This window comes from Hemiscyllium ocellatum, chromosome 10, assembly GCF_020745735.1.
Source record: "Hemiscyllium ocellatum isolate sHemOce1 chromosome 10, sHemOce1.pat.X.cur, whole genome shotgun sequence".
Taxonomy (NCBI): domain Eukaryota; kingdom Metazoa; phylum Chordata; class Chondrichthyes; order Orectolobiformes; family Hemiscylliidae; genus Hemiscyllium; species Hemiscyllium ocellatum.
In genome coordinates, this window is record NC_083410.1 from 21,346,686 (window position 1) to 21,369,090 (window position 22,405).

General features: G+C 38.7%; 1 protein-coding gene across 5 annotated transcripts in view; it reads right to left on the minus strand.

The window, feature by feature from the left end:
• Positions 1-22,405, minus strand: part of birc6 (baculoviral IAP repeat containing 6) — a 256,486-nt gene that overhangs the window by 154,577 nt on the left and 79,504 nt on the right. For all 5 annotated transcript variants that reach the window (XM_060831329.1, XM_060831332.1, XM_060831330.1 and 2 more), the window contains exons 20-30: positions 20,367-20,464; positions 18,617-18,764; positions 15,421-15,554; positions 13,579-13,713; positions 10,296-10,483; positions 9,627-9,944; positions 8,173-8,272; positions 7,245-7,459; positions 5,810-6,018; positions 4,538-4,884; positions 24-243 (exon numbers count right to left, since the gene is read on the minus strand). In XM_060831329.1, coding sequence (XP_060687312.1) covers positions 24-243; positions 4,538-4,884; positions 5,810-6,018; positions 7,245-7,459; positions 8,173-8,272; positions 9,627-9,944; positions 10,296-10,483; positions 13,579-13,713; positions 15,421-15,554; positions 18,617-18,764; positions 20,367-20,464 — 2,112 coding nt within the window. The remainder of the gene's footprint in view (positions 1-23; positions 244-4,537; positions 4,885-5,809; positions 6,019-7,244; positions 7,460-8,172; positions 8,273-9,626; positions 9,945-10,295; positions 10,484-13,578; positions 13,714-15,420; positions 15,555-18,616; positions 18,765-20,366; positions 20,465-22,405) is intronic.

Here is a 22,405-nt window from a genome sequence, read left to right on the forward strand (position 1 = left end):
TGAAATTTAAATTGTGTACCTACCTGTCCTGTGGAAAGATGAGATGTTGTTCAGAATTATAAAGCTCTTGTAAGACATTAGACAGGAACTGCCCCCACCACCTCTCACCACCACAAAGCTGCACGAGCAGCAGTCCTGCGTGCAATCGGATTTTTGGAGTACCACTGATACACAAATGTTTAAATAGTTCTTCACAGGCCTGTGCATGGAAAGTGTTTTGAAGAACTGCTGGCACAGCATGACCTGCAAATATTTTAAAAATGCATAAATGTATCATTAGCAAAAAGATAATAAGGAATAGCGCAACCAATTCCATACAACACACCCAAGTCTTATTTTCATCATTACAGGCATGATGTACACAAACATTAAAAAATTAATGTAGGGCAATGTGTAATAAATTACTTAAAATAACTCAAGAAATGTCAATTAATTGTTTCTATTGTCACATTCAAAAATCAGAGTTATACAGCATGGAAGCAGATCTTTTGGTCCAACTAGTCCACACCCATCATAATTCCAAATTAAACTAGTCCCTGCTTGTGTTCAGCCCATTTCCTTCCAAACCTTTCCTGGTCATATATTTATTCAGATGTCTTTTAAACATTGTAACTATACCTGCACCCATCACTTCCTCTGGCAGTTCATTCCACATACTAACCACTCTAAAAATGATGCCCTTTCTATCTTTTTAAATCTTTAAATGAATTTTTACAACAATGACACTTTGTGGTCACCAATACTGAGACTAGTTTTAAACTCCAGATTATCTTAAAATAATTTGAACTCCATATACTACTGAAAATTATTTGGAGACATACATGTTCTGCATGTTGCTGGAGACAAAGTTCTAAAATGGCTGAGATTGTGAAAAGAGACTGCATACTCTTTATACTCCATTTTAAAGCCACAAATATAAGGGTAAACCCAAACACATTGTTAGAAACAGGAGAGTAGAGGTCACACTTCTTGGAGTTTTTTTTATAGGCCTCCGCAGAGTTCCAGAGAGGTGGAAGAGGATTGGCAAAAGTTTTCTGGACAGGAGTGAAAGAAACAGGATGGTCATTATGGGGGACTTTAACTTCCCCAACATTGATTGAAAATGCTAGAACTCTAGTATGTCAGGTGGATCAGTTTTTGTCCAATGTGTACAGGAGTGTTTCCTGACACAGTATGTCGAAGGGCAGACAAGAGGAGAGGCCACACTGGATCTGGTGCTTGATAATGAACCAGGCCAGGGGGTGTTTGATTTGGTTGTAAGTGAGAACTTTGGACACAGTGACCATAATTCAGTTACTTTTAGTTTAGCGATGGAAAGGGATAGGTACATGCCACAGGTCAAGAGCAATTATAATGCGATTAGGCAAGAATTAGGATGCATAGAATGAGGTAGCAGAATGCAGGGGATGCAGACAATGGAAATGTGGAGCTGGTTTAAGGAACAGATATTGCGTGTCCTTGATAAGAATGTCCCTCTCAGGCAGGGAGGAAGTGAGAAAGTAAAGGGAACCGTGGTTTACTACAGAAATTGCATCTCTTGTTAAAAAGAAGCAGGCGGCTTATGTGTTGATGAGGCAAGAGGCTCAGATGTGGCAATGGAGAGTTACAGACAGGTAGGATTTGAAGAGAGAGTTAAGAGGAGCAGAGAAAGGACACAAGCAGTCTTTAGCAAATAGAATAAAGGAGAACCCTAAAGCTTTCTATGGGTATGTGAGGAATAAGAGGATGACTAGGGTAGGAATAGGGCAGTCAAAGAAAGAAGTGGGAAGTTGAGTGGTGGATCCTGTGGAGATCGGAGAGGTGCTAAACGAATATTTCTCATTGGTTTTCACTCAGGAAACTGAGCACATTGTAGCGGAGAAGAATTACACTAGAAATATTAAACTAGATATTAGACTAGAAAGGATCGAGGTTAGTTACAAAGTGTTATCAATTCTAGAAGGAGTGAAAGTAAACAAGTTCCCTGGGCCAGATGGGATTTATCAGAGGATTCTCTGGGAAGCTAGGGAGGAGATAGCAGAGCCTTTGGCTTTGTTATTTGAGTCATCATTGTCTACAAGTTTAGTACCAGAGGACTGGAGGATTGCAAATGTTGTGCCCTTGATCAAGAAGGGCAGCAGAGATGACCCAGGTAATTATAGACCAGTGAGCCTTACTTCTGTTGTAGGAAGGGTTTTGGAAATGATAATAAGATATAAGATTTATAATCATCTAGCAAGCAACAATTTGATTTCAGATAGTCAACATAGTTTCATCAAGGCAGGTTGTGTCTCACAAACCTCACAGTCTTTTGAGAAGGTGACCAAGCATGTAGATGAGGGTAGGGCAATTGACGTGGTATACATGGACTTCAGTAAAGCCTTTGATAAGGTTCCACATGGTAGGCTGTTGGAGAAAATGCAGAGGCATGGAATGGAGGGTGATTTAGCAGTTTGGATAGAAACTGGCTTTCTGAAAGAAGGCAACGAGTGGTGGTTGATGGAAAATATTCAGCCTGGAGTCTGGTTACTGGTGGTGTGCCACAAGGATCTGTTTTGAGACCACTGCTGTTTGTCATTTTCATAAATGACTTAGGCGCAGACATAGGTGGATGGGTTAGTAAATTTGCAGATGACACTTAAGTCGGTGGAGTAGTGGATAGTTTGGAAGGCTGTTACAGGGGGACTTGGATAAATTGCAGAATTGGGCTGAGAGATGGTAAATGGATAATAACAATGACTGCAGATGCTGGAAACCAGATTCTGGATTAGTGGTGCTGGAAGAGCACAGCAGTTCAGGCAGCATCCGAGGAGCAGTAAAATCGATGTTTTGGACAAAAACCCTTCATCAGGAATACAGGCAGAGAGCCTGAAGGGTGGAGATCCTCTGCCTCGGACACTTCAACCCCAGGGCATCAATGTGGACTTCAATAGTTTCCTCATTTCCCCTTCCCCCACCTCACCCCAGTTCCAAACTTCCAGCTCAGCACTGTCCCCATGACTTGTCCTTCCTGCCTAACTTCTTTTCCATCTATCCACTCCACCCCCCCGTCCAACCTATCACCTTCATCCCCTTCCCTCACTCATCTATTGTACTCTATGCCACTTTCTCCCCACCCCCACCCTCCTCTAACTTATCTCTCCATTCTTCAGGCTCTCTGCCTGTATTCCTGATGAAGGGCTTTTGCCTGAAACGTCGATTTTACTGCTCCTCAGATGCTGCCTGAACTGCTGTGTTCTTTCAACACCACTAATCCAGAAGGTGGTAAATGGAGTTCAATGCAGTTAAACGTGAGGTGATACACTTTGGGAAGAATAACAGGAAGGCAGAGTACTGGGTCAATGGAAAGATTCTTGGTAGTGTGGATGTGCAGAGGGATCTTGGAGTCCACGTACATAGATCCCTGAAAGTTGCCACCCAGGTGGATAGTGCTGTTAAGAATGCATACAGTGTGTGAGGTTTCATTCGTAGAGGGATTGAGTTCTGGAGCCACAATATCATGCTGCAACTATACAAAACACTGGTGCAGCCACACTTGGAATATTGTGTAAAGTTCTGGTCCCCATATTTCGGGATGGATGTGAAAGCATTGGAAAAGGTGCAGAGGAGATTTACCAGGATGTTGCCTGGTCTGGAGGGAAGGTCTTATGAGGAAAGACCGAGACACTTGGGTCTGTTCTCATTGGAAAGAAGGTGGCTAAGTGGGGACTTGATAGAGATATACAAGATGATCACAGGATTAAATAGGGTAGACTGTGAAAGTCTTTTTTCTAGGATGATAACGTCAGCTTTTACAAGGGGGCATAGCTACAAATTGAGGGATAGTAGATTAAAGACAGATGTCAGAGGTTCTTTATGCAGAGAGTGGTAAGGGCGTGAAACGTCCTACCTGCAAATGTAGTCAACTCAGCCACATTAGGGAGATTTAAATAATCCTTAGATAAGCACATGGATGATTTTGGGATAGTGTAGGGGGACGAGCTGAGAACAGTTCACAGGTCGGCGCAACGTCGAGGGCCGAAAGGCCTGTTCTGCGCTGTGTTGTTCTATGTTCTATTGTGCAGTGTCACCTTTCTGAAGCAGCAACAATTTACAAAAGGCTCATCTCACAAAGGCCACATACATCTATGTCTTCCTGCAAAACGCCTCAAGTGTGCCAACATTTCAAAGTTCAGAATTCATTACAAAGCAGCTTCAAGTAAGCTCACAACGAAGCTGAAGTAATACTTGCAGGTGAAAGTGGGATAGTGCAAAGCGTTTTCTCAGTGCAAGGGGTTTTAAGGGATGGTGACATTTGCATTGCTGGAATACCTAAATAGGCAAACAATTTATGTTTGATGAGAATTAGATGAGCAATGTCATCTATGATTTGTGTATATTATAAATGTCCAAATCCCTCATTACTTCTGCCTTCCTAGTCTCCATGTAGTGAATGGCACTTAACCCGCTGATGTAGTCATAGGAAATCATGGTTGCACTCTCCCCCAATAGTCATTTAGTTCAACACAACGTATTTTACATGAGCACTTCCAAAGGGATAAGAGAAAGGGACACCAACCACTGGACGAATGTAAAAGGCTCAGCAATGTGTCTAGAAGGTATCGGATAATTGTGCGCAGTTGCTCTGTAGAAGAATTCTGAATTAATTCTATTGAGTCGTAAGTTTCTGGCAGAGTCTTCCTGCTGGATCCAAGAGCCACCCTAAGGCGTTGCACAGCGTGATGGGCCAAGTTGAGCTGAAGTTGTAACTGAATGCAGTCCTGATATGCTGAAAATACTTTACTATCCTCTTCGACTGCTTTGTCAGGCTTCCTTAGGAAGTACTGAGCATTGTTAGCACTGTTCAGCGGAGGAAGGTCAATATTCTGCAACAAAGTTTCCAGCCTGTGGCAGGCGAGGTTATATCTGTTAAAGCAAATTACAAATGATGAATCTACTGTACTTGCAACCAATCAAAATTATGAGCATACCAGTTCTATAGTCCCACTAATATACAATTTTATTTAATTTTTGTTGACTTTTTCCCTTCATTTGAGGGAAATCATTCCTTCCAAGTCCATAAGAGGTTACTATTACTGTTACGGAGACTGATTAACAAAGAAAATGTAATAAAATACACAGTAATAAACAGTTAAAACGACAATTAAATGTTTTAAAAAGCTGACTTTCTCCCTTCATTCTTAGTCCTCAAGGTAGGGATCCACAAAGGATAGCAACCCTCTAATACTTTGGCTAACTGACTACCCTTCAGGTGCAATCATAAATGGCACACTATTGTAAATCGATCCTCAGTCAGCTACCCACTTATTTCCAAGCAGAAATCACCGGACAGTCAAAGACAGAGATCAGCTTTTCATAGTCCAATTACTGAAATATCTGTATCCTTATTGTCATCAGCGCACACAATGAACTTGATGTTTTATATGGCTTAAGCAAGGGAGTTTCAAACATTTGTTTGTAATTTAAAACTTTCACAACTTTGAATGCACATGACAAAATGTAACTGTTCAGTTAGGATCAAGAGGAAATACATCATAGCCTGTAAACTAGTCAAAGGGGAAGCAATTAGGTTTTCTGCTCCAGACCAATTGCTCCAGCAATTGATAGTCAAATCTACTTATCAAAAAAAAACTTAGCAAACTCGATTGCTTTGTTCCATATTCCATGACTAAACAGCCAAAAGCTGTACTTGAAGAATGGTCCTTCAATGGAAAACTATCGAGTCACCAGCAAGAACAGATATATGCCCCAGCACAAATCGTTATTTGCAAGAGATAGGTAAGGAAACAAAAGGCCAGTCTTTATTTCCTATTAAAATGAATAGACTAACCTGCACTGTATATCTTCTTGAAGAGCTACCATCATTGTTAATTGCTGTTCCATTTCTGGCTGACTTGCAGAATCACTTTCACCTTTTAGAGGGTCATGAATTAGCTTGATTTCACTTTCCCATGGTAATATGTAGGTGTGCCCATAATACAGACCAAGCGGTATTTTAGCTCTTGCATTTGTGCTTCCATAACGCCCAATCACTGTAATCTGCAAAGCAAATGGGAAGACTAGGTTTTAAAAAAAAGTAATAAAGGATTGAAATAAAAGCTAATTACTTTGGATGTTGGAAGGCTGAAATAGTAGAGAAGTCTTGGAGAACCTCAGGAGGTCTGGCGGCATCTTTGGAGAGAGAAACAGTTAACATTAGATATGACTCTTAAGAATTGATTGCTCAATGCTAATTATTGGTCTCTCAACAGACGTGCTGAGTGTCTCCAACACTTTCTTTTTATTATATATAAAAAAATAAATACTTTATTCACTTCCAGAATGTATGTGACAGGAAATATTCAAAACTGCAAACAATTGCACTATCAAATTATCTCAAACTGAAAGTTCTCATCGTTTCTGGTCCTGTACCACTCATGATATCCTGGACACTAATCTCAAGTTAAATAAGATTTTTCTCATTTGAACACTGGTGCCCCATTTTACTCTAAGTACAGCTTATGACCCTATATAATCTCCTTCTCAAAAACTGTCTACATTCATCTCTACAAACTATCCCCTTTCAACCCATTTGCCACTGAAACCCTTATCCATGCCTCTGTAACCTCCAGATTCGACCACTACAAAGCTCTCATTACTGGTTACTACGCTTTATAAAAACTTCAACTTGCCAAACTCTCCTAGCCCACATCAAGTTTTACCCAGCCATCACTTGTGTCTGTGAAGCAATATTTCTATCTGCTTTTGTAAGAAGTTAAATTTAAAATTCTCGTAAATGTTCAAAAGTTCCTTCATGGCCTTATCCCATTGCATTTCCAAAACTTTCATCAGTCTTTCCCAGGAATTCTGATCACTCACATTGAGAAATTGCTTTGCTCCTCCGAGGTCTTCAGCATTCTAAGCTCTGAAATTTTCTCTCAAATTGCTGCATCTATTTTTCCTTCATTAAACCCATCTCTTCTACAGGGTTTTTAATTACTGTAACATTTCCTTTTGAGGAGTATCAGCTTGTCAGAGCACATTTTTGGGAGGCATGTCGAGATATTTATTTCATTTGAAAAGGCACCACATAAGGTTATATTGTTCTGAAGGGTCACCAGACCCAAAACATTAAATGTGCTTTCTCCCCACAAATGCTACCAGACTTGCTGACATTTTCCAGCAATTTCTGTTTTTGTTTCAGCTTTCCAGCATCCATAGTTCTTTGGATTTGTTTTTGCAAAGTGGAGATTGTTGTCATTAATGTATTTTAACAGGCTACCTACCTTCATGAACCTGCAAACAGGTGGAGGCAGTAAATCATGAAGAATCAGTGAGTGTGTACTAATATCTGTAGCCACTACCAAACGTCTTCCATCCACTTCTTCTCCCAGAGTCCAAATGTCGATTGATAAAGATGCCAAGTCACCACAGGTTGGAATCAATATATCAGTCAACAGTATTGGTCTCCCAAAGTCCAGTGTCACAAACCGTCGTGCCCCTAAATTGGAAAAACAAAATTCAATTAAGATTGTCAAACATACAAAGAATATGCAGACAAGCAGATTTAATTATCAGTATAAATGCAATTAATATTGGGTGAATGTGTGACAAGTAGCCATCTAAAGCACCTTGGAAATGTGCAGAATAGCCAATTAAAGTTGCATTGTTATTAGAATTACTCCGCTTGTTTTCATATCTTTTCCCAGTGCTCTTCCTTCTTTCATCAAAATACCCTACAATCTGAAAAGTGGATATAATTTAACATTTCTAAGAAGGGGGCAGGTAATTCAACTGCTAATGATAGCAAATACTTCTGTTGCACATAATTCCAAAGTCCAATAATAGATTTCAACCAAAGCAGAGCATGACAGTCAATCTTGTTATCCCCAGCTAGACAGGAAACAAATCAGTCAGAATTCATATGTCTAACAATCAGCTTAGAATTTCCGTTGGAAAGGAATGCTAATACGCATCAGGTAAGGATGCATCACCTTTAGGAGTGAGACACTTCAGAATCAAATAGCCTGCCGAAATTGTCCATTTTACTTTCATGAAAATGGCCATTTTGGTGAAGATACAAGATAACAGACATTTGGGGAAAAAAAAGGAGTAAATGCACACCAGGAAGAAGAAAACTGCTCATAAAAAAAGAATGTTTTATACAGCACCAAACTACTGCAATATTACAATTATAGTAAAAGGTTTATTTACCAGAGTGCATACGTTCAATGATAATAGACTGATGTGGTGGAGGCTGAAGTAGGTGAGAAGCATGGGAAATTGCTAGAGCTAGACCAGTTCCCAGAGGACTCTAAAAATAAAAGAAATCACGTTAACATCCAAAAATTAATAATTAAATAAAACATTACATGAAAAATCCAGCACAACCACTTGAGCTTCATTTACAAAGTCAACACACAAACCCCAAATATATTTCTGTCAGCAAAAAGGTCAACTGAAACAAAGTGAATCATGCCTACCCATTGAGTAGTATTATTTCATGCATTATGCATACAAAATACGGAAACAAAGAATTATGCACAGTGTGCAAATTACAATTCCCAAATTATTAACCTTTTATTGACTGCAAAGTGACACAAACATTGCGCATAGCACTTCCACACTGCTCGAGAACTATTACAAAGAAAGTTATTTTTCTACATTAGTCAACCCAAAATTAATACAGCACTCTAATTGAGGCCTGATCATGCAACGTATCAATGTTCTCTTTAACTCATCACTCTATATCCCTACTTATAAAACCCAAAATACTATTGGCCTTTTCAAATTACACAATTTCACTGAATTATTAATTGAAACTCCTTCAGGATTCAAAAAAAGGGGGCAATTAACTCAGATTTTTTAACATGTGATTCAGGTCAATGCCATCAGCTCGGATCCAATTCCCGTCCTACTAAGGTAAACGTAGGACCAGTCTCCCCGCCCTGCCCTCAAAATGCAACATCAAACCATCACTAACAAAAACTACCAAGAGAAACAGCTCAGGCTTCGGCATAGCAGGCAATGAACTGAAGACACACCTCTGGGCAGACCACATATGAAAGGAAAAATGTATTTAAACTCCTAAAACTCATTCACAGCATTTAGTATCCTACTGATAAATTTATATTTGTAGGCAACAGCTGGATTCTGCTAAATGTATAATAGAAAATATGTGACTGTACTAGAGAGAGTACAAAGAATTTTACAAGAATATTGTCTGGATATTCTTATCCAGATCTGGCAGCAAATTGTTATCCTGTTCTCCCTGCATCCAAATACAAATTTAAATCATCAACATGAACAAAGTGGGTCTGGCACTGCCCACAGATTTATATCATTTGCTATTATTCTCAATCTGAAGTTAATATCTGCTAACGCTAATGATTTGTTTCTCACCCAACAATTTCTATCTATGATGCTGCATTTCCACACAGCGCTTGTTACAAGATTCTTGTAAATCATCCTGAAATGCCTTGCAAAAACCAATGTTGAACCTAATCAGTGAGTTAATTCAGCTAATTGCAAAAGGCAGTGAGTTTTTAAAAAAGGTTAATTGCAATTGTGCGCAATTGATGTTTAACAGATTCTAAAAACCTACATATATTTAAATATGCACAGGAATTTGAAAAATATGTACATTAGTGGGATATTCCCAAACATACCGTTTTGGTCTTGTTGGTATTTTTTGAATGAATGGCCACAGTAACAGGATGAGGATCAATAACTGAGCCAGGAAAGAGCTGTGCTAACTCTGCACTGATTGCTGCAGAAACTGCCTCATTGGGTGGTGTTAATGGCGGAGTCATGAACAATGGTGTTGTTTTTGGTGTGGGTGGAATAACATCAGCAGGGTGTATAAAAAAGCCAGGTGCTGTGGAGGCACTAGAAGGCACAGAGTTGTGAACAGGTCCGACTCCAGGTGCTGACGCTGCTACTGCTGCTGCCGTAGTCTGATGCAACTTGGCTTCCAGCTTGGCCTTCTGTTATATTTAAGAAAAAAAGAATACTTCATTAACCTACCTTATTGCATTGGGTTGCCAATTATAAGTTAGTTAAAAACAACACAGAAAAATGAAATTTTGTTTTTCTGAGTCTGAGCTTGAGAAGAAACTACCCCATTTACCATCTATATTCACACTAGGTTTGTCCATGATCAATAGTAACATAAAAATACGCATTTCATTTGTGCATCAGAAAGTTGCTAAACTTATTGCTGATTATGAAGAATAAAAGGTAACATACTTCAATTTACAAGCATACAGCAAAATTGCGGCTAAAATTTAATAACGGCTCTTAAAAGCAACAAACAGAATTAAATTAGCACCACTCACCTGTTGCTGAAGTTTTAGCAACTGTTGTTGTTTCTCCTGCAGAACCTGTAGCTGTTGCTCTGCTGAGGCCATTGCATGGGAAAGGGACTGAAGGGCTACTTGAGCTGCTGAACTCAGGGCTGTTGAGGCCTCTCCTACTGTGCCAGTTGTAAGTCCACCCACTGCTGTTGTAAGTCCAAAGCCAGTCACTAAACAACAGGAAAGCAGAAACATTTGCAGTTTTTAAAAATAATTTACATTTTGATTTGAAAGAAAAATGTTTCAGAAGGGGAATTATACCAGATTCCAAATGTTAACTGTATGTCTCTCTATTGGTGGTGCCTGACCTGCTGAGTTTGTTTTAGGCTGCTGCTTAAATGATCTGCTGGCAACAATGAGGATACTGGGGTCCATTATATGTCTTCTTTGCCATTGAACATTAAAAAAATGAATCCAACTGCATGGTCACTTATCTCAACAGTGACTATTTACATCCACATTTGTTTTGGGACATTAAATGATTAATTTAATTAGTGGATGGGACGGAAGATGATCATACTATAGGCCCCCTCCAATAGTCAGTGGAAAACTGAGGAGCAAATATGTAAGAAGATCTTAGACATCTAAGAATAATAGGGTTGCATTGCTGGGGCTTTTTAACTTTCCAACAATAGACTGGGACTGGCATAGTGTTAAGGGCTTGAATTGGGAGGAATTTGTAAAGTGCGTTCATTAAAATTTTCTTCATCAATATGTAAATGTACCTATCTGAAAAGGAGCAAGACTCTTCTCTTGGGAAATAAGGCAGGGCAAGTAAATGAGGTGTTACAGGGGGTGCACTCTGGGATCAGTGACCATAATTCTATTAGTTATGAAAAAGGATAGGCCTTGTATAAAAGTTCAAGTTTAAATTCAGAGCACAACCAACTTTGACATGAGACATGAACTTTGAAAAGTTCATTAGGAGAGGCTATTTGCAGATAAAGGGAGGACAGCCAAATGGGAGATTTTCAAAAGTGAGATAATGAAGAGTTCAGAGACAGCACGTTCCTGTTCGAGTGAAGAGCAAGGCTGTTGGAGTAGAAACATTGGATATCTATGAGATGTTGAGGCTCTGGTCAAAGACAAGGAGGCAATGAACTGCCAGAGGAAGTGGTGGAGGCTGATACATTTACAACATTTAAAAGGCACTGAACAGGAAAAGTTTAGAGGATTATGGGCCAAATGCTGGCAAATGAGACTAGATTAATTTAGGTTATCTGGTCGACATGGACAAGTTGCATGAGAGGGTCTGTTTCCCTGCTGTACATCTCTATTACTCTATATCTCAGGTATAGACAGCTGGGATCAAGTGAATCCCTTAAGGAATAGGGGCATATTTAAGGGGAAAATCAGGAAGTCAAAAAGGGGATACAAGATAGCTTTGGAGAGAAGGGTTAAGGAGAATCATAAGAGATTCTACAAGTGCATTAAGGACAAAACAGAAACTAGGGGGAGAACAAGGCTCCTTAAAAATCAACAAGACATTTACTTTGGAATCACATGGGACAGGTGAGTTACTAAACAAATATTTCACATTACTATCTACTGTAGAGAAAGACATGGAACGTAGGAAACTTAGGGCAAATATTCATTTCTTGAAAACAGTCTACATTATAGAGGTGGTGGTGCTGGACATCTTAAAACGCATAAAGCTAGATGAATCGCTGGGACCTGATCAAGTGTATCCCAGGACATTATGAAAGCTAGGGAAAAAGTTGCAGGGCACGCAGCAATGATATTAACATCATTCACAGCCACAGTGAGGTACTGGAGGGTGGCTAATTTTGTGTCTTTATTTAGCAAAGGCTGTAAGGAAAAGCCAGGGAACTACCGAGTGGCAAGTCTGATGCCAATGGTGGGTAAGTTGCTGGAGCACATCCTGAAAGACAGGGTTTACATTTGAAGAGGTAAGAACTGTTTAGGGATAGTCAGAGTGGCTTTCTGCATGGAAAATTGTGTCTCAAACTTAACTGAATTTTTTGAGGATGCAACCAAGAGGATAGAGAGCAGACCTGCAGACTTTATCTGCAGGGACTTTAGCAAGGTCTTCGTCAAGGTTCCAAATGATAGATTGGTTAGTAAAATTAGATCTCATGGAATCTAGGGACAGCTTGCAAATTGGATACAAAATTGGCTTGACAGTAGGAGACAGAGGATGGTGGGAGAGGATTCCACAGGGATCAGTGCTGGGGGTCCACTTTGCTCAATATTTATATAAATGATTTGAATGAGAATATCGGAAACATGTTTGTAAGTTTGCCGATGACACCAAAATTGATGGCATGGTGGACTGAGAAGGATCCAGCCAAGAGTACAACAGGGTCTTGATCAGCTGAGTCATTGAGCCAAGATAAATACAAGGTGTTGCATTTTGGTAAGACAATCAAGGTAGGACTTACACAGTTAATGGTAGGGCTCTGGACAGCATGTCAAACAGAGACCTCGGGGCACAGGTACATAGTTCCTTGAAAGTGGCATCACAGGTGGACAGAGTGGTGAAGGCGGCATTTGGTTTCATTAGTCAGATTTCAGTACCGGAGTTAGGACATCATGTTGCAGATGTACAGGACATTGGTGAGGCCACTTTTGGAGTACTGCATATAGTTCTGGTTACCCTGCTATAGGAAGGATGTTATTAAATTGTAAAGGTGCAGATAAGATTTACGAGAACATTATTGGGTCTGGAAGGTTTGAGTGATAAGGAGAGACTGGATAGGCTGGGATTTATTTTTCCCTAGAGTGCAGGAGATTGAGGGGTGACCTTATAGAGGTTTATAAAATCCTGAGACATAAGTAAGGTGAATACCAAGTGCTTTTCCCCAAGGTAGGGGACTTCAAAATTATAGGACATAAGTTTAAAAGTGAGAAGGGAAAGATTTAAAAGGGACCTGAGGGGCAACCTTTTTATAGAGGGTGATGCATGAATGGAATGAGCTGCCAGAGGAAATGCAGAGGTAGGTATAGCTACAACATTTAAAAGACATTTGGACAGGTACATGAATAGGAAAGGTTTACAGGGATATGGGCCAAATGCAGGCAATGGGACTAGTTTGAGGCATGGACGAGTTGGACCAATGGGTCTGTTTCTGTGCTATATGACTATGCTCCTTGGGAAAATAAGAGTTAGCAATTTCATGCCTTTTGGACATTTCCATTTGGCAGCATGGGGAGGTTAACCCAGGACATTTGGTCACTCGGAATAGGTGGCCAGGTTCCATAGAAATGAGCATCTCTATTCATCACTTAGTATTTCACAACCTACTTGCATCATCTCTCTCCACTCTTGTGCCATCACTTGTTGAAATGCAACTGAAGTGCAGAGGTTCCACTTCCAAGAGTCCAGTCAGAGCTGTGAAACTGCCCTCTGCTGCAGCACAATTGCTCATCTTTCCATTCCCTGCAGAAGAGTATATACTTACAATCAGGTGTTTTCCTTATATTTGATAACATATAGAAGCAGAAAACAAAAATGAAATCAGAGTTGAAAAAGGTGCAACACCAGTTAATAAACATTCAAAGCCAGGATATCTAATTTGACAAGAAGGTTATACAGTATGAAATGAAAGATCTAGCTTCAAGAAGAAAAACTGACATTTTCATTAATCAAGTACTTTCAGACAATGGAATCAAAGTTACTGGAATTTTTACCTCTACAAAATAAGGGTCAAATTCTAAATATATTGAAATGGATATTTCAATACAAAGTTGCGTGAATATGGCAGAACTTAGTAGCACTAAGTCAGTAAACTTTAACCACATTTTGAATCTATATACAGATAATTTGATAGTTTAAAATTACTGAATTTATGTTTTCTATCCACAAAAATTATCTCAATGTGTGATTTGATGTGTGGTTCTATTGGTACTTTGAACAACATTAATATGACTTAAGGAAAGTGATGTTGATTGATGTTGTGCAACTAAGAATATTACAAATTATGGAAAAATATTACAAAACTCTAGGTTCTATAAAGCACTGGGGATGTGGATGTCACAAAATCTGCTCTGTTGGTACGCCAGCTATTTCTTACATTTCATGCAACTTCAACTTGTGGATTCACAATTTGCACATGGCTGGCTTTGAAAAGGAAGGGGAATGAAAAATCCGCATAATTCAAAAACTCCATTCTGATCTCAGCCAGCAAGCCTGCATCACAGACTAACTGGCATACATGCTTCTGGAACAACAGGGTAATATCTACTCAAGTAATATAAAAAAGTTCACCTCAATACTGCAGTGCTGCCATACTTGCCTGCATTACGCAAGCAGCAATAGTATCATATAAACATAACAATAAAATACAGAAGGGCAAAAAAAAACTTAAGTTCGCAGGTTGTACCGCAACAAAAAATGCTTTTGTAAGTTTTGTTTGAACTACCAACATAGTAAATCTCAACAATGAAAGTAAAAATTGCTGGGAAAAACTCAGCAAGTCTGGCAGTATCTTTGGTGACAAAGCAGAGTTAACGTTTCAGGTCCCAATGCTGCCAGGCCTGATGAGCTTTTCTAGCAATTTATGGTTGTGTTTCATTCCCAGTTTTTTTATTTATTAAGTACAAACTTTGTGCATAATATCACTCAGAACTGTTTTGCAAAGCATGTGCACAAGCAGCTTATTTATGGCAACTGATTTGGACAACAAATGCATTTGCATCGATCATATCCAATTCTTCATCGAAAAAAGACATGCCAGTCTCATTCTTCCTGGCCCTCGCAGAATGGGGGGACCATCATAGTCGGGGAAAGCCTCCATAGGCCAGCTAATATTTAGCTTCCCATCAATTTCACATGCTAGCAATCTTAACCGAATAAACCAAAGTTTGTATTCGGTCTCACTTCCATCAGGCAAAGCAGGCTGACAAGCAATGTAGTGAATCAAAGCTTGCCTGTACATCAATAATTCTCTCCATATGCATTTTTATATTATTAGCAAACAGGATATTATTGTGCTGAACTCTTTCCTTGAACACCACATTGAACAAATTATCCACATCAAAATTTAAAAGTGATTAGGGAAATGACTAATCAGCACAATTCAGTTCAAGCATTTACAGTAAATTCAAATTTCCTAGCTTCAGCAGCCAACATCATTTCAACTCTTACCTGATAGTACATCAGAGAGATCTATTTCATCAGACTGCACACACGAGCTGCTATTATAGGCATTTTTGCAGGATGAACCACCCATTTCTAAATCGAACAGAACCGGATCAAAGGGTGAGCTGTACAAACCATACCTGAAAATTTGGGAAAAGTATGAGTGCCAAACATGAAAAACTAGGAAGAAAATAATGAAAACAGAAATATCTGTCAAAATCAGTGACTAAAAAACAAATTGCTGGAAAAGAAATTGTTGCTCAAGCTGGTCATCTTGCACTAATCAGGACAGAATCACAAGAATATCAAATTTCGAAGGAAATACCAATTCGTACTGCTCCCTGATCCATTCTCCACGACGCACCTTGACCCAAATCCACTTGCCAAACAAATGCAATTTCTTCGCATGCAGTAAAGAGTGCTGTTCCTCTAAACTTTGGTATTCCTGAGATTTTGTCCTCATTAGTCAAAAACACAAAGCTTTTTAAGCATGTCCTGTTTAAAAGCAAAGAGATTCTGCAGTGCCAAACAACTGCTTAAAAAAGTACTTGCATACTCATTTAGCCAAATTAATATCTATCAGGGCACATCAAAATTATGGTGAATGTTTTAAAATCAACAAAATGGTGTATTTTTCAACCACAAATGTAATATTTCCTGGATTGTCAAACACTGTTACAGTTCATTGCCTTTACAAATATAAAAATCAGAAATAATATTCTTGTTTAAACCCTTCTCTTTGTGATCATTGTTCTGTATCAAGTTAGCTGATCCTCGGAAGAGTGCTGATAAAGAATGAGAATTTGCCTTAGTGTCATCAGAGGAAAAAAAATGGAATTCTGAAACATCCATGGTTCCCCTTGCTAATTCTTAACCAGTGGCTGCTGTTTTTAAAGTGTTAATAAAAAGACAGTGACATAGGCTTTGTCTCTCACATGACATTCTGACAAAGTTTGGGGACTTGATCAGCCATGATCTACTAAATAGTGAAATAAGCTAAATAAGCTATATGGTCATTGCTCCAATTTCCTCCGAACTTATATTCCCATTGTTCAATACCTGGAACTGCCTATAAAGTATGAAGGAAATACTAGAGAACCATCAATTGCTCATGAACCTACCTTGTAGACAAAAAAATCACTACAACAGGAAAAAATTGAAGAGGAGAAAACTGGCTAAACAAATCTCCCATCAATTGTTCAACATGAGCCTGACATCTGCAGTGGGCAAGTTGTTGGAGGGTATCCTGAGGGACAGGATGTACATGTATTTGGAAAGGCAAGGACTGATTAAGGATAGTCAACATGGCTTTGTGCATGGGAGATCATGTCTCATAAATTTGATTAAGTTTTTTGAAGAAGTAACAAAGAGGATTGATGATGGCAGAGCGGTAGACATGATCTATATGGACTTTAGTAAAGCGTTCGACAAGGTTCCCCATGGGAGACTAGTGAGCAAGATTAGACCTCATGGAATACAGGAAGAACTAACCATTTGGATACAGTCTCAAAAGGTAGAAGACAGAGGGTGGTGGTAGAGGGTTGTTTTTCAGACTGGAGGCTTGTGACCAGTAAAATGCCACAAAGATCGGTGCTGGGTCCTCTACTTTTCACAATTTATATAAATGATTTAGATATGGGCATAAGAGGTATAGTCAGTCAGTTTGCAGATGACACCAAAAATTGGAGGTGTAGTGGACAGTGAAGCTCACCATGACATATCTAACACAGTCCAGGCGGCTATAAAGCCTCACCCACCAGGTTCTGCTTTCGCAACTCTCAAAAGGCTAGCATTCCAAGACAGGAAAAAAAAATGATATTACAATGGCATTCTGAGGCACTCCTCCAAATGTGGCAGCATTGACATTGACTCGAGTGGCATGCAACCATTGTTCAGAATGGTGAAAAGTCATCGATCGACATGCATTGTCCTTTTCATCCAAATGATTAGCAATGAGGCAGAGTGATAACAGAGAAGTAAACCCTGTACTTCTGAAGTCCACTACATCATGGGGGCATTAAATGAAATAAATTTTAAAAATCACTTGCACACGAGTAAATCAAATAAATTTCAGGCTGTAAAATGATATTCCATATTATTCTTTACAATTGGGTTATCTTCTCAAATCAGTGAAACTGAACAGAAACCTAAACCTTCAATATTTCTTTTACACTAAATAGATGCTGCTTGTTAATTAACCTAAAAGAGCAAAAAAATGCCATGAAAAATAAGAGCTCTAAAAGAAACACAGGGTCGATAGAAAATCAACAATATATTATAGAAATAAATTTCAGGTTTGCCCAAAATCCTAAAACTTTAAAAAGCTTTGAAAAACATTCAGAATTTTACTTGAAAGCTAGTTTCAGTTCCCCATTGTATTCTTTTTAGTATTATTTCATGGGATATCGTTCACCCTTAACTGTCTGATGTGAAGGCAGCTGTGATTTGCTTTTTTGAACCACTGTATTCTCTGGCAAAACAACACCCAACTAAGGGAATGCAGGAATTTTTTCCTCAGCGAAGGAACAGTAATGTAATTCCAAACAGAGATTGTATATAATTTAAAGCAGGGGTAGTGCCAATCCACTAACTGCTTTTGTCCTTTGGGTGGCATAGTTCACGAATTTGGAAGGTGCTGTTGAAGGGGCTTTGGTGAGATTCTGCATTGCATCTTGGGTATAGTACACCATGCCACTAAGAGCTTTAATTAGCAGGATGGGATATTGATCAAACAGGCTACGTTTTGCTGATTGAAAACATTTCTTTGCTCTAGTCAACCTGTTCGGAAATGTTATAACACACCTCTGAAGCAGGTGAGACTTGAACCTCAGCCTCCCAGTGCAGAGGTAGGAGCACTATCACCAAGCCACGAGAGGGCCTCTATTATGCTGAGCTTCGAGAATATGGTTGGAATCACATTGATCCAGGCAAGGGAAAAATTATCTTGCAATTTGTTTCCTGCTTTCCTTGTAGTTCATTGCAGCTCAACCCTACCAAACTTAACTCTCAGACCAAAAGTTTCTACTTAACCATTTTCAGGATTAGCTTCATCCAATTAAAAATTTTAGGTTCTGTTAAGTAGCAAAAATTACAGAAATGTAAATTGTCTTGTGTCAGTAAACTTAGAGAGTTACTATTTAATGTAGAATTATCTCCAGTTTCATGACGAATTGCTTTTGCTGTTATATTATTTTTCACAAACCTGGTCTGAAGTAACGCTTCAAGAGGTGTGAGCCGGTCCTGAAGCTGTTTGGACACAGCAGTGAGAAGAGACGCACAAACTGTACTGCATCCAGCCAGATCTTCATCCTTGACATAGTTCAGTAGTACAAAGTACCAGAACACAGAACCTGTTCCAATCAAGAAGAAACGAAATTACTTCCAAAGCTGGAAAACATTTTTTGTTGAAATTGAGTGTCTAATTGGAGTGAACGGAATGTTTTTGTGTTGTATATTCTATGCAATTCTACATGGTGTGGATTACTCATTTACAATCTGACCATGACAAATCTATTCAGCACTAGTGCATTTCAATCCGTACTAAAAATAAAACAGCCCAAATTGCAAACAGAATGGAGGGCCCCCAGACACACCACAGATTCTTAGGCTTTTGTGGCACAATGGTCATGAACTAAGCCAGAGGCTAAGGTTCAAGTCTCATCTCTGTCAGAAATGTCTCTCAAAAAACATCTGAACAGGTTGATTCAAAATATTTGATCCACAGATTCTCAAGGGATGTAATGTAGCACATGGTATACATTTAAGAATACCTTTGCTATACATGAAACCAATTTCTGCCTTTGCCATCCACTTTCCAAACAAGAGTGCATACAGCAAGGGGAACAGAATAATGGACCATATGAAATCCTTAAATTAGTCTCAGCATGCAATTTGCTTCAAAAGTACATTTAACTTGGAATACAGAACATTAAATCAGTAAATTAAAGCATATTTCAAAGCCTGTTTAACCAAATTGCAGGCATAATTATCCAAGCCAAAAGTATTTAGAGTACTATCAGAAATTACTTGAGAGACACAAATCCTGCCAATACCAAGGAGCTAAAGACCAAAAATGGGCTTCACACCAAACATGATAACATACATCAAAAACATAGATGGTAGAATAAACAGTATTATTATGGATGTTGAAATAATTCTGCAGTGAAGCATCCCACAGATAAGCCAAGTTAACTCCATTAATCATAAAAGCTCCATATTTCGTAAAGCAAATAATTAAAATCCTACAAAAAATGTTGGCATTTAGATGTTTAGTCAGATATTAGTATTAAGGAAGGGAAGAGGTTAATGAATATTACTTAAAGACATTAAAGATATCCATTAGTCATCTCAAAGGATTAAAAGATTACTTCACTGTACATAACAAGCTCTTCCAAATCCTACCCAAGTGGCATGAATGCCTGGCCTTTAATTAAAGCTCTTAAGATTATTTGATGCTTCCCCTTCTACCCAACGAAAACAGCATCATATGCAGAAAACTGGGTGATGGTGACAAGGGCAATTATACAACACAAAACAGCACTGATATTTCTTGGCTCCAACAGGGCATTCCAAATAATCCCCATGTAGAGAAAACAAAGTTAGCATGAAAATCAAACCACAAAAGAGCTTTATACTGTGCTGCATTCAGGTACTGCACAAAATACATTTAACACTTCCATAGAAAGAGCAGAGATGGTGAAGATCTGTGCAAAGACTATACTCTTTGATGGGTGAGGAATACAAATTTGGATAACACTCCACAAGCTTTTTATATAGCAAGTAGCAGCAAACGTAGCAGAGGGAATGCAAGAGTTACATTATATCATATGTATAAGCAGAACTTAAATTGTAATTAATGGAATTGTAAAATAAATCTATTGAGTGCAGCAAGCTATATTTTTCATATAGAACTAGCTTGATATCATTATCAGATTAAATAGAATTTAACCTACCACCAGTTGCTGCTGCAGGTAAATAAGGCAAATTATCGAGTAAAGCTTTCAATAGAGCTCCTCCAAATCCCATTTGGCTTGGATCGGTTTTCCCATTACTAAAAAAGATGGAGAAAAAGTTTATTCTAAATTTAGTTTCAAAGGAAAAAGCATGGCAATAATAGATCCAACTTAAAAATGAGAGCAAAGAATTAATAATACAAAATACTGAAATAGCAGTGGAGTTGAATTGGTACTTTGTGCCTGTCTTCACTACGGAAGGCACACAACATACATGAATACTTGAAAATTGAGGGGTGAAATGAACAGAGGGGAAAAGATACTGAGAAAACTATTAGAGCTAAAGGTTGACAAGACCCATAAGCTTGGTGGTTTCATCCTCAAACCTTAATAAAAAGTGGGTTCAGAGACAGTAGATGCATTAGCTGTGGTCTTTTAAAATTCGCTGAACTCTGCACAGGCTCCAGTCGATAGAAATATTGCTCACAACATTTTAGAAAGGAGGGAGATAGAAAACAAGAAACCCTCTGCCTACTAGCCTATAGAATGCATTATTTAAGGGAAGAGCAGATTATTTAGGGAAACACAAGTCAGACAGAGCCAATATGGTTCTATGAAAGAAAAATCACGCTTGAATAATTTATTAAGAGAATTTGAGCAAGTAACTAGCAACGTGGATAAATCTGTAGATGTGCTTTCTTGGATTTATTCAAAAGGTACTCAAATCAGGGACCACATCAAAGGTTACACAAAATAAGATGTGGAGGTGCTGATGCTGGACAGGGGTGGACATAGTTAAAGATCACCCAACACCAGGTTATAGTCCAACAGGTTTATTTAGAAGTACTAGCTTTTGGAGCACTGCTCCTTCATAAAGTAGCTGTGCAAGCTAGTACTTCCAAGTAACCCTGTTGGACTATAACCTGGTGTTGTGTGATCTTTAACTGTGTCCACAAATTAAGAGCTCATGCTGTTATTAGTAACATATTAATGTAGATAGAAGATTGCTTTCTGTGAGCTAACCAGACAGTAAGAATAAATGGGTCATTTTCAGATCTGCAAGGTGTTACCAACAGATTGTCACAGGGATCAGTGCAGGGACTTAAATTACAAATCATGTGAATGGCTTGGATGAACTGACTGAATAAATGATATCTTTGTGTCATCAGCTTTAGCTAAGTAGAAAAGTTTTGAAACAGGACTTAAGGAGCGTGCAAAAGGATATGGGTAGGTTAAGTGGGTGGACAAAAGTATGGCACATGGAAGTACAATGTGGAAAAATGTGAACTTGTCCACTTTGGCAGGAAGAATAGAAAAACATATGTTATCTGAATGGAAAGAGGCTGCAGAACTCTCCAGTACAAAGGGTTAGGAGTGACCTGATACATGAATCATAGTAAATTAGTATGGATGTACAGCAAGCGATTAGGCAGGCAAATAGAATGTTGGCATTTACATTAAGAGGAATTGAGTACAAAAATATATGAATGATGCTGCAGCTGTACAAGGTTTTATTTTAGATCCCATCTGGAATTCTTTACAGAGTTGTAGCTTTATTGCACAAGGATACCTTCGCTCTGGAAGCAGTCCAGTCCAGAAAAGGTTCAATCAACTCATTCCTGGATGGAAGGTATTATCTATGAAGAAAGGTGGACAGTTTGGGCTTGATCAACTTGAAATTTAAAAGAATGACAGGAGTTCTTACTGAAGTAGATTAGGTTCTGAGGGGACTTGACAGGGAGGGTGCCTAGTGCAGAAGTCTAGAACTAAGGACACAGTTTAAAAATTAGAGCTCTCCCATGCAAAACTGATAAGGAAGATGCTTCTCACAAGAACGTAGTTTGAAATTTTCTTCAGCAAAAAAAGCAGCACAACAATATTCAAGGCTGAGTTGGGTAGATTTGTTATTAGTAGTGTGTTTTCAAAGATTTATGAATTATGTAAGATGTCACATGCTTTGCCGTGTGAAAGTGGAATTGAAGCTGCAAGTCAAATCAACCCAACCATGATTATATCAAATGGCAGAGAAAACTTGATGG